The sequence below is a fragment of the Oncorhynchus clarkii genome, chromosome 16 (assembly GCF_045791955.1).
Source record: "Oncorhynchus clarkii lewisi isolate Uvic-CL-2024 chromosome 16, UVic_Ocla_1.0, whole genome shotgun sequence".
Classification (NCBI taxonomy): Eukaryota; Metazoa; Chordata; class Actinopteri; order Salmoniformes; family Salmonidae; genus Oncorhynchus; species Oncorhynchus clarkii.
In genome coordinates, this window is record NC_092162.1 from 67155766 (window position 1) to 67168706 (window position 12941).

General features: G+C 45.0%; 1 protein-coding gene across 2 annotated transcripts in view; it reads left to right on the plus strand.

The window, feature by feature from the left end:
• The window catches only part of LOC139368955 (bcl-2-like protein 1), a 28179-nt gene extending 22007 nt beyond the window's left edge, over window positions 1-6172 (plus strand). For both annotated transcript variants that reach the window (XM_071108480.1, XM_071108481.1), the window contains exon 3: window positions 5554-6172. In XM_071108480.1, coding sequence (XP_070964581.1) covers window positions 5554-5697 — 144 coding nt within the window. In that variant the 3' untranslated portion in view covers window positions 5698-6172. The remainder of the gene's footprint in view (window positions 1-5553) is intronic.
• Window positions 6173-12941: the final 6769 nt, after the last annotated feature.

The window sequence follows — 12941 nt, forward strand, 5'->3', positions numbered from 1 at the left end:
TGGGGACCTACGTTCAGATTCTCTCCCTGGGGACCTACGTTCAGATTCTCTCCCTGGGGACCTACGTTCAGATTCTCTCCCTGGGGACCTACGTTCAGATTCTCTCCCTGGGGACCTACGTTCAGATTCTCTCTCTGGGGACCTACGTTCAGATTCTCTCTCTGGGGACCTACGTTCAGATTCTCTCCCTGGGGACCTACGTTCAGATTCTCTCCCTGGGGACCTACGTTCAGATTCTCTCCCTGGGGACCTACGGGCTCTAAATTATGAAGAGGAACACTTTAGTCTAAACCTCAAAACTATCTTAAATATTGCTTACATTCTCTAAAATAGCACCTTTTCATTGATTTAAAAAAAGAGAAGTATTCTGAGTAATCTTGTGGTCAGTGTTTCACCAAGGAGATGTTGTTACAGGTCATGATGGTGGTGAAACACAGTGGGGTAACCTGTGTTAGAGCTAACTCAGGGGCCGGTGGTGTTGTGGGCCTTTCCTCTCAGCCACGTAGCTCTGTATAATCTATCAGACACAAACACACTGATCAGCTGCTCTCTGGTAACCTTGGCAACCTTATAATGAAATGTTGTTTTTTCCCCGATTGCCCCACGGAGTTCTCCATCTCTCCTCTCTCCTTCTCTCTTCAGCTATCGATTATTTAGTTTTTAAACACAAAGAAAAACCCAGAGGCTGGAAAACATCTTAGAATGGCTGCTGCTTACCACCTGACATCTCTGGGGAATAAGTGGAAAACACTGGAGAGAGTAGGTTTAGGGCTAGGTAGCTCACAGGGGACTGAGACAGAACCACTCAGACATGGAGAATGACAAACATTACAATGTGCCTGTGGGATGTACTACCAGTCATTTCGCATGTAGGATAGACCTGTGGGATTTACTACCAGTCATTTCACATGTAGGATAGACCTGTGGGATTTACTACCAGTCATTTAACATGTAGGATAGACCTGTGGGATTTACTACCAGTCATTTAACATGTAGGATAGACCTGTGGGATTTACTACCAGTCATTTAACATGTAGGATAGACCTGTGGGATTTACTACCAGTCATTTAACATGTAGGATAGACCTGTGGGATTTACTACCAGTCATTTAACATGTAGGATAGACCTGTGGGATTTACTACCAGTCATTTAACATGTAGGATAGACCTGTGGGATTTACTACCAGTCATTTAGCATGTAGGATAGACCTGTGGGATTTACTACCAGTCATTTAACATGTAGGATAGACCTGTGGGATTTACTACCAGTCATTTAACATGTAGGATAGACCTGTGGGATTTACTAGAAAGGTGTGGCTCTACAGTGTGTGGACTGTGTCGGGGTGTGTGGTTCTGCAGTGTGTGGACTGTGTCGGGGTGTGTGGTATGGTCATGCCTGGGCAGGTAGAATACACATGAGACCTCCGGAGATCAATAAGCACTGATGACTACAGGGTTGAGTGTTATGCTGCTGCCTGCCATGGTTACAGACCACAGGAAGCAGTGTAGAGCTGACGCAGACCTGGGCAGAGACATTGAAGATGAACCTAGATGATATGGTAGAAAGATGAGCAAGTGTGTTAAAAATCTAATGTATTCTTGTATTTTATTAATATTATTTCAGGGAGGCTATTCAGGAGAGGGAAAGTGAAGTGAACTCTTATCCTATTTTTATTAAGGCTTTTGGTTTCACCTGTCTACTCACTCTGTATTCTGATATGCTTTCACACATCATGTCATCGCAAACCGAGATCTTTATTTTCTACACCCACAGCATTCCTGTCATTCCCCTTCATGGTGTTCTCACAGGGAGCGATACTCTGTGGCTTCACCTCTCAGTGAAAGGGAGATAACTAATCAGTTGTACACCTGAATGCATTCATTAACCCACCATCTCTGCCATATAGTCTACGGTGCCCGGAGAACAGTGGGCTAACTGCCTTGCTCAGCAGTGGGCTAACTGCCTTGCTCAGCAGTGGGCTAACTGCCTTGCTCAGCAGTGGGCTAACTGCCTTGCTCAGCAGTGGGCTAACTGCCTTGCTCAGCAGTGGGCTAACTGCCTTGCTCAGCAGTGGGCTAACTGCCTTGCTCAGCAGTGGGCTAACTGCCTTGCTCAGCAGTGGGCTAACTGCCTTGCTCAGCAGTGGGCTAACTGCCTTGCTCAGCAGTGGGCTAACTGCCTTGCTCAGCAGTGGGCAAACTGCCTTGCTCAGCAGTGGGCTAACTGCCTTGCTCTAATCACTGGGCTAACTGCCTTGCTCAGCAGTGGGCTAACTGCCTTGCTCAGCAGTGGGCTAACTGCCTTGCTCAGCAGTGGGCTAACTGCCTTGCTCTAATCACTGGGCTAACTGCCTTGCTCAGCAGTGGGCTAACTGCCTTGCTCAGCAGTGGGCTAACTGCCTTGCTCTAATCACTGGGCTAACTTCAGAGTGCTGCTGACTCCTGCAGCACAGTTAGCCTTACAGGTTGACATTCCTTAGACTCTGCAGACAGACGACGGACTTCACCTACTGTAGTTTGGTTTGGCTGTGGTGGGTTTGTTTGGACAGTGTTTGCACCAGAATCATTGAGTGATGATTGTGAACACTATGGGTGTAATATACAGTATTCATTGCAGTAGGTTTATCTGTAGGTCTACTCTGCAGGGAGGGTCAGACCTCAGCTAGCTGGCACTGCCAGAGACGGACACGACTGTTGGCCCAGACAGACATAATACTGTAGACCAAGGAGGGTCAGACCTCAGCTAGCTGGCACTGCCAGAGACGGACACTACTGTTGGCCTACAGATAAACACTGCCAGACAGACAGACATAATACTGTAGACCAGGGAGGGTCAGACCTCAGCTAGCTGGCACTGCCAGAGACGGACACTACTGTTGGCCTACAGATAAACACTGCCAGACAGACATAATACTGTAGACCAAGGAGGGTCAGACCTCAGCTAGCTGGCACTGCCAGAGACGGACACTACTGTTGGCCTACAGATAAACACTGCCAGACAGACAGACATAATACTGTAGACCAGGGAGGGTCAGACCTCAGCTAGCTGGCACTGCCAGAGACGGACACTACTGTTGGCCTACAGATAAACACTGCCAGACAGACATAATACTGTAGACCAAGGAGGGTCAGACCTCAGCTAGCTGGCACTGCCAGAGACGGACACTACTGTTGGCCTACAGATAAACACTGCCAGACAGACATAATACTGTAGACCAGGGAGGGGCGACTCCAGTCCTCGGAGGCCGAAGTGATGTCACACTATCCCCATCCTTAGCAAAGCCAGCTCATTTTTTAACTATACTGAACAAAAATATAAATGCAACATGCAACAATTTCTCTAAAATGAAGTTGGAGGCGGCTTATGGTAGAGAAATTAACATGACATTCTCTGGCAACAGCTCTGGTGGACATTCCTGCGGTCAGCATGCCAATTACAAGCTCCCTCAACATGACAGCTGTGGCATTGTGTTGTGTGACAAAACTGCACATCTTAGTGGCCTCTTATTGTCCCCGGCACAAGGTGCACCTGTGTAAGGGATCGTGCCTCTTGATATGCCACACCTGTCAGGTGGGTGGATTATCTTGGCAAAGGAGAAATGCTCACGAACAGGTCATGTAAACAACATTTGAGAGAAATCAGCTTTTTGAATTGAACAATTCTTGGATTTTTTGATTTCAGCTCATGAAACATGGGACCGACACTTTACATGTTGCGTTATATATTTATATGTTCAGTATAATTGCGTTCTAAACTGAAGTTCATAATTAGTTGATTATTCGAGTCAGGTGTGGGGCTGGGGCAAAACTGTGACACCAATCAGGCCTCTCCCTGGTCTACAGTATTATGTCTGTCTGCCAGTGTATCTGTAGGCCAACAGTAGTGTCTGTCTCTGGCAGTGCTAGCAAGCTGAGGTCTTCAGGACTGAGGAATAGACGTTGAATTGACGTCTGTGCCCAGTGTGCTGTTATCTGACCCTGCCATGCCCCCCACCCCCCCCACACACACACACACACACACTTATTCTTGGAATCGTTTCCTTTGAAAAACATCTCTCGATTCCTCAGAAGCTTTTTACCAGACACCTTCACAGCTGTGACGTCACAGTCACAAATCCTGTTAAGGGAAACACAACGTCGTTGGCTGTTTTAATGTTGTTTCTTTGCTTCCGGCTCCATTGTTCAGTATTCTTCTGTATTCACTGGTCACGATGGCAACATCCACCCGTAGCACGCGCTCCAGCGGGTGTATCTCACTGATCATCCCTAAAGCCAACACCTCATTTGGCCGCCTTTCCTTCCAGTTCTCTGCTGCCTGTGACTGGAACGAATTGCAAAAATCGCTGAAGTTGGAGACTTTTATCTCCCTCGCCAACTTCAAACATCTGCTATCTGAGCAGTTAACCGATCGCTGCAGCTGTACATAGTCTATCGGTAAACAGCCCACCCAATTTACCTACCTCATCCCCATACTGTTTATATTTATTTACTTTTCTGCTCTTTTGCACACCATCTGATCATTTATCACTCCAGTGTTAATCTGCAAAATGTTTATTATTCGCCTACCTGCCTTTTGCACACAATGTATATAGACTCTCTTTTTTTCTACTGTGTTATTGACTTGTTAATTGTTTACTCCATGTGTAACTCTGTGTTGTTGTCTGTTCACACTGCTATGCTTTATCTTGGCCAGGTCGCAGTTGCAAATGAGAACTTGTTGTCAACTAACCTACCTGGTTAAATAAAGGTGTTCTCAACTAGCCTACCTGGTTAAATAAAGGTGTTCTCAACTAGCCTACCTGGTTAAATAAAGGTGTTCTCAACTAGCCTACCTGGTTAAATAAAGGTGAAATAAAATAAAATAAAACATTTGAAGGAGTGGTGACGGTATCAACCTGTTAGAGGGGAAGGAAGAGAGGGGTTGTGGGAGATGTGTACACCACCCATCTGTAATCAAAGCAGCATGTTTGGAATTCCTCTGGAATGAGTCTCTATCTTACTTTACTTTCAGCAACGGGACAAAGACTCTCTGTCTGACCATCTGTGTTACGTCATGGAGGTTTACAGAAACAGAAATGTAAACTACTTGGTTTATATAGTCATCAGTCTTGATATTATATTGTTTGAGAACTATTTGTTCTACTGGCCAGTGTAGTCCACTATTCCCTCACTGCGCTGAAAACAACCTCAGCCAGCCGGAACATCAGTGCCAGATGTAATCGGATGTATCATCCAATGTGTGCTGGTTCCCTCTTGTGGGTGTAGCCAGAAGTGCAGACCTTTTTATGTCATAGTTCTGGGACGTTCTCTCGAATGATTTCCTGGAAGGGGTGGGCTCAAGATGACCCCGATGGTGAGGAAAATGTCAACAGTGAAAGGGATTCACCTGGGGGTTACTGTTCCACATAGGGAGGTTTTCTGGTTGTGGATGTGCTGGTGGCATTTATTTGGCTCTGATTTTAAAATGAGTGCATTATATAATAAAGGTATAGAGTCGTTTTGTTTTTGGTTATACCTCCATTTTGTTCACCAACTCCCTTCTCTCTATCTCCAGGACCGGTTTGCAGAGATATTTGGGATGGACGCTGCAGCCGAGAGCAGGAAGTCTCAGGAGACCTTTAAGAAGTGGCTTCTGGCGGGGATGACCCTGGTCACAGGAGTCGTCGTAGGGTCACTCTTCGCTCAGAAACGCCTGTGAGAACGTCAGCCACAACAGACGCCGTCTTGTACTTGGGGGGGGTGGAATGAAGGAATTAGTTTAACTTTTCTTATTTCTCCTTTTAATACATGGTTATGTTTGAACCTTCCATCCCACCATACACTGAGGACTCTGACAAACTGTTGAGATTAAAGACTTATGTTACCCTCATCAAAGACCTCCCTGCAACACCCTAAAACACAAGAAAATGGGGGGAGGTATCTAGAACTGTCCTGGGCCAAACCTTCCTCTTTTTCCCTTTTGTTTACTCTTTCCTGTTGACCTTTTCTCCAATTGCTGTATTAATTAGTTAAGTAAGTAAATTACATTTTACACATGTAAAAGTGATTCAGAAACAAGCTAGCGCATCATATTAGGCGCATTGGCCTGAAATGAGTGAGGTAATTTAATTTGTCGTGTGTGTTCATTGTTTTTTTTTGTTGTTTTTTTTACCATTAAAACCCACGTGATCATTTCCTGTTGTGATGGTGGTCAAATACCTGGCACACAGAACACACAACGTGCACAACAAACCACTAGCCAGTGACAGAGTATTTATCTAGCAGCTGGGGATAGAGGCTCAGTTGGAGAGAATGTTCAGTGTTTAAAACGTACAAAACCTTGTGATCATTTTAGCTAATGAGATTGAAGATGAATGACGCAGAAACCTTATTTAGTGAGATTACAGATCATTGAGACTTCTGACGTTCATATAGATAGATCTAAGACATGAGAAAATGTTGTCAGGCCGACTTCCAGGTCGGACCCTTTCAACCTGCCACCTCTGTCTGCCTTAGTTTTCACACTTGGCACATTCATTTCTGATCTCCTTCCTGTCACAGCAGCTGATGGCGTGCGTCACTCAACACCCAACCTGCTGTTCAGAGCATATCTGTCAAACCTAGTCGACAGAGACTGAGGAAAACGATTCCTTGGTTTCCAAACGTCTTTAATTTAAACACAGCGTCAGTAAGTCAGGAGGGTGCTTGTAGTCTGGCGTTTTCATAGTGTTACACTCTGTGCACTGGCAGTTAGCTTCATTCAGGAGGAAGTAGGAGGATGAGAAGGAGGGTGTGAGGAGAGACGGGTGCAACCCCCCCCCACCCACATCCTGACCCTCTGCTTCAGGGAACGGAGCCCTAGGGAAGTAGGGCTTCTCTTGTGTGACAGGTAGACGGTTGAAAACCCAGCCTTTGAGACTTTGCAGCGGTGTCCTGCGTTTCAAAACTGGAATGAGGTCTCTCTCACTTGCTGTGGTTTTTCCACATTTTATTTGAACAGTGTAGCAGATCTGTGTTAACCTTCAGAGACGTGTCAACGTTTATATGCTTTATTTTATGTCAAAGCCCTGTTAGTTTATAGTTTATTTACCCCACGTTTTCTATGCATTTCCTCCTTAATATTGTTGTTTTTAAATCTTATGTTTTTTGCCTGCTTTTCTCAACTGCAGATTTAATAACTTGGGTTTAATCAGGAAACATTTATCCGACTGCCAACACCCTCCAAGCAGCTCATACAGTACCGGGCCCTCCAGGGTATTTAGTTCCAGTACTGGGCCCTCCAGGGTATTTAGTTCCAGTACTGGGCCCTCCACGGTATTTAGTTACCCTGGAGGGCCCGGTACTGTAACTAAATACCCTGGAGGGCCCGGTAATGTATTTAGTTACAGTACCGGGCCATCCAGGGTATTTAGTTACAGTACCGGGCCCTCCAGGGTATTTAGTTACAGTACCGGGCCCTCCAGGGTATTTAGTTACAGTACCGGGCCCTCCAGGGTATTTAGTTACAGTACTGGCCCTCCAGGGTATTTAGTTCCAGTACCTGGCCCTCCAGGGTATTTAGTTCCAGTACCTGGCCCTCCAGGGTATTTAGTTCCAGTACCTGGCCCTCCAGGGTATTTAGTTCCAGTACCGGGCCCTCCAGGGTATTTAGTTCCAGTACCGGGCCCTCCAGGGTATTTAGTTCCAGTACCGGGCCCTCCAGGGTATTTAGTTACTACCGGGCCCTCCAGTGTATTTAGTTCCAGTTCCAGTACCGGGCCCTCCAGGGTATTTAGTTACAGTACCGGGCCCTCCAGGGTATTTAGTTCCAGTTCCAGTACCGGGCCCTCCAGGGTATTTAGTTACAGTACCGGGCCCTCCAGTGTATTTAGTTACAGTTCCAGTACCGGGCCCTCCAGGGTATTTAGTTACAGTTCCAGTACCGGGCCCTCCAGGGTATTTAGTTCCAGTACCGGGCCCTCCAGGGTATTTAGTTACTACCGGGCCCTCCAGTGTATTTAGTTCCAGTTCCAGTACCGGGCCCTCCAGGGTATTTAGTTACAGTACCGGGCCCTCCAGGGTATTTAGTTACAGTACCGGGCCCTCCAGGGTGTTTAGTACCAGTACCGGGCCCTCCAGTGTATTTAGTTCCAGTACCGGGCCCTCCAGTGTATTTAGTTCCAGTACCGGGCCCTCCAGTGTATTTAGTTCCAGTACCGGGCCCTCCAGTGTATTTAGTTCCAGTACCGGGCCCTCCAGTGTATTTAGTTACAGTACCAGTACCGGGCCCTCCAGTGTATTTAGTTACAGTACCAGTACCGGGCCCTCCAGTGTATTTAGTTACAGTACCAGTACCGGGCCCTCCAGGGTATTTAGTACCAGTACCGGGCCCTCCAGTGTATTTAGTTACAGTACCGGGCCCTCCAGGGTATTTAGTTACAGTACCGGGCCCTCCAGTGTATTTAGTTCCAGTTCCAGAACCGGGCCCTCCAGGGTATTTAGTTCCAGTACCGGGCCCTCCAGGGTATTTAGTTACTACCGGGCCCTCCAGTGTATTTAGTTCCAGTTCCAGTACCGGGCCCTCCAGGGTATTTAGTTCCAGTACCGGGCCCTCCAGGGTATTTAGTTCCAGTACCGGGCCCTCCAGTGTATTTAGTTACAGTACCGGGCCCTCCAGGGTATTTAGTTCCAGTACCGGGCCCTCCAGGGTATTTAGTTCCAGTACCGGGCCCTCCAGGGTATTTAGTTCCAGTACCGGGCCCTCCAGGGTATTTAGTTACTACCGGGCCCTCCAGTGTATTTAGTTCCAGTTCCAGTACCGGGCCCTCCAGGGTATTTAGTTACAGTACCGGGCCCTCCAGTGTATTTAGTTCCAGTACCGGGCCCTCCAGTGTATTTAGTTCCAGTAACGGGCCCTCCAGTGTATTTAGTTCCAGTAACGGGCCCTCCAGTGTATTTAGTTACAGTACCGGGCCCTCCAGTGTATTTAGTACAAGTACCGGGCCCTCCAGGGTATTTAGTTACAGTACCGGGCCCTCCAGTGTATTTAGTTACAGTACCAGTATCGGGCCCTCCAGGGTATTTAGTTCCAGTACTGGGCCCTCCAGGGTATTTAGTTAGCAACAGTTTGTTCAGGTCCACCCTGCTTAGGATCTTGATGCTCTCCTAATTCTTTTCTGTTTGATATCTCAAGAACACCATATTATTTGATTCTCTGGGGACAAGGTTTTCTCTTTACTTATGAATATACTATAGATCAGGCCTCTGTTCCTGGAGAGCTACCGTTCTGTAGGTTTGCACTCCAACCCTGTTCCCGGAGAGCTACTGTCCTGTAGGTTTTCACTCCAACCCTGTTCCAGGAGAGCTACTGTCCTGTAGGTTTTCACTCCAACCCTAATGTAGCACACCTGAATTGAATTATCTGGTTGATAAGCTGAATCAGGTTAGTTACAGCTGGGGTTGGAGTGAGAACCTGCAGGATGGTTGCTCTCCAGGCAAATAGCTGGCCACGTTGCTCCAAACATAACATTTCAAAGTGTATCGTTCCATTTCTCCAAACGTCAAATGTTGAAGTTAAGGGTTCAGTTTAGGGATTCATTCTGAATGGTTAAGGTAAGTGTTAAGGTTTGGGATATTGTCCACAACTGGGATCGAACACACAGCCTTCTGATCCAGAGTCATGGGATTTCGGCCATCCACAACACCCTGGCAAAACCCAAGCCTACTTGATGGTAATAGTGTTCACTGTTGCCCCTAGTGGACGGTTTTGAAGGCATTTCCCAACATTTTAGGACGTGGATAGACGTCCAATTTCGACACCAAACTTAAACGCCCTGGCTGCTCCAGGAACCGGGTGGGAAAGCCCTGCTATAGATGAATATCTGCCAAGTGATCATGAACCATTTCATCACACATTCCAAGACAGTAATATATTTTTCTAGTGTTGTGCCCCACAAAACGCTAGCCTGGATGCCAGTCTAATCCACTAGCCTGGATGCCAGTCTGTAATCCACTAGCCAGGGTGCCAGTCTGTTACTGCTCTCTTGCCGACTCCTTATAGAATTGTCATAGCATGTTTGTCTTGACCAGGCTAACAAAAAGCTGCTTGCAGGCTTTTCCTGCAATGTGACCTTTGTCACATGAAGTTCCCTCCGTGTGTGTGTGTGTGTGTGTGTGTGTGTGTGCGTTCGTGTTGTATGGAAAATGTTTTGCTGGAGGCATAAGAATGAATTGAAACAGCATTGACACTATGTACTAGTTATTTAAACCATCATTAGAATAGTATCATGGTTACTAACATTTAAAAAAACATTTGCTGACTTTGAAATGTTATTTATGATATTTGGTGTAATGTCCCTTTAAATTGCCTTATTAAATTCCATATTTGCATTGATGTGTACTTTGTATTTCATTGTTAATGTTTTGCATTTTAACTGCTAATAGAATATTGATCGGGTAAAGGAGGAAAACAACGGTGTGTCTCATGGTCTGTTCTATGTCTTAGATTACATGCAACTGAATAAAAGACCAATGTGGAACATGGAGAGATGTCAGAATTTTCATTTTGGGAGGGATGAGGGAAAAGGCCAGAAGACATCATTTGAGGAACACTCAAAGGTTCATGACTTTGATCTAGTTGTTGAACATGTTAAAGTAGGACAGAATTTTCAACCAACTTCTTCAATTCCAGACTTGATTCAAGACAACCAATGTCTGCTAAACGTCCGTGTCTAGTTGCAGGGGGTTCGTTTGAATTTAGAAGTAATCCAACCATGTGTACGTCGCCATCTTCTCTATTTTTTAAAATGTTTTATCTTCTCTCATTGATTGAGACGGGTGAGTGTCCACCCCAAAGTGCCACGTGGAATGACACGTGTCTTGATCAATGACGGAAGTTTTGAAATAGACAAGATGGCGATTTACACATTGTTGGATTACCTCATGGAACAAAACATTTATTTAATTAAATAGCGGAGCAATTTCTAAATTCAAACAAACCCCCTCCAACTAGACATGGATGTTTAGAAGACATTGGTTGTCTTCCAAGTCGGGAATTGAGGAAGTATCGCCAAGTTAAGGTTGGTTGAAAATGTCCTGTGTGATGTCAAACGGTATGTATCCTGTAACTGCTAATGAAGCGTCACATTATCCCTTTACAATGTTCGCTAGACTTGATCCTAAAGGAGAGAACGTCCAAATGAATATATTATTCTGTAAATTAATTTAACCTCTACAGGACCGGTGTATGTCTCTGACAGTTGACAACATTTTGGGCAGTGATGCAATGGTTCATTTGATCAGTCTAAAACATTGCACATACACCGCCATCTAGTGGCCAAAATCAAAATTGTGCCTAGACTCCAAAGTGATAGAATGGCCTTTCTCTTGCATTTCAAAGATGGAACAAAAAAATAAATAGAACACATGTTTTTTTCTTTGTATCATCTTCTACCAGATCTAAAGTGTTATATTCTCCTACATTCATTTCACATTTCCACAAACTTCAAAGTGTTTCCTTTCAAATGGTATCAATAATATGCATATCCTTGCTTCAGGTCCTGAACTACAGGCAGTTAGATTTGGGAATGTAATTTTAGGTGAAAATGGAAATAACGGCTCAGATCCTTGAATTAAAGGGAAAAATCTGTAGTTGCTACATACAGTACCAGTCAAAAGTTTGGACACACCTACTCGTTGCAAGGTTTTTCTTTAATTGTACTATGTGGGAATTCCTTCAAGACTGTTGGAAAAGCATTCCAGGTGAAGCTGGATGAGAGAATGAGTGTGCAAAGCTGTCATCAAGGCAACTGGTGTCTACTTCGAAGAATCTAAAATACACTTTGATTTGTTTAACAAGTTTTTTGGTTACTATATGATTCCATAGTTGTGACGTCTTCACTATTATTCTACAATGTAGAAAATAGTCAAATAGAATAAAAACCTTGAACGAGTCAGCATGTCCAAACTTTTGACTGGTACTGTAAATTTTTTTAAATTATAAGTGAATATGCACTCATTGATTCTTGAAGAATATAACTTATAAATAAATGCCTCATGAGCTTAGTTCAACTTTCGTGCCCCACCGGAACCCAAAATGAGCTTATTTTACTCCAATGTTTATAAACAAAGAAAATGTAAACAAACAATATATAACCTCATGGTTAAAACTATAATTTTGACATCATGGATGGGCAGTCTTTGCTCCCATCTATGAATTTGAGAGTGGTTACATATCTCCAGCCCCATCCCTCAGCTTTTTACCAAAACAGGGATGTGGAGGAGACTTTGTTAGTTTTTCAATTGCTGATTGCTGCTGTAACAGGCTTGATGCTGTCCCTTACCTAAAAATTTGTCCTAACATTGCAAAGAATATCAGTATTTTCTGTAGAAAATTATTTGATTATGCTTGTAGTAGAGTATAGATGGCAAACAAGTTCAAGATCATGTATGGTCTGAGGCTCTGAGCATCATCACTACAAGTAAGGAAAGCACACAAAAAGGTACAAAGGTTGATTTTATTTTTGTTGTTGTCATTGTAGCGTTAAGATTTCCCTTCACTGGAACTAAGGGAACCATGAGAACCAGCCCCAGACCATTATTCCTCTTCCACCATACTTTACAGTTGGCACTATGCATTGGTGCAGGTAGCGTTCTCCTTGCATCCGCCAAACCCAGATTTGTGCGTCGGACTGCCAGATGGTGAAACGTGATTAATCACTCCAGAGAACACGTTTCCACTGTTACATAGTCCAATAGCGGCAAGCTTTACACCACTCCAGCCGACACCTGGCATTGCGCAAGGTGAACTTAGGCTTGTGTGCGGCTGCTCGGGCCATGGAAAGCTCCCGACGAACAGTCCTTGTGCTGATGTTGCTTCCAGAGGCAGTTTGTAACTTGATAGTGAGTGTTGCAACCGAGGTGTATGCGCTTCAGCACTCAGCAGTCCCGTCCTGTGAGCTTGTGTGGCCTGTGAGCTTCGTGGCT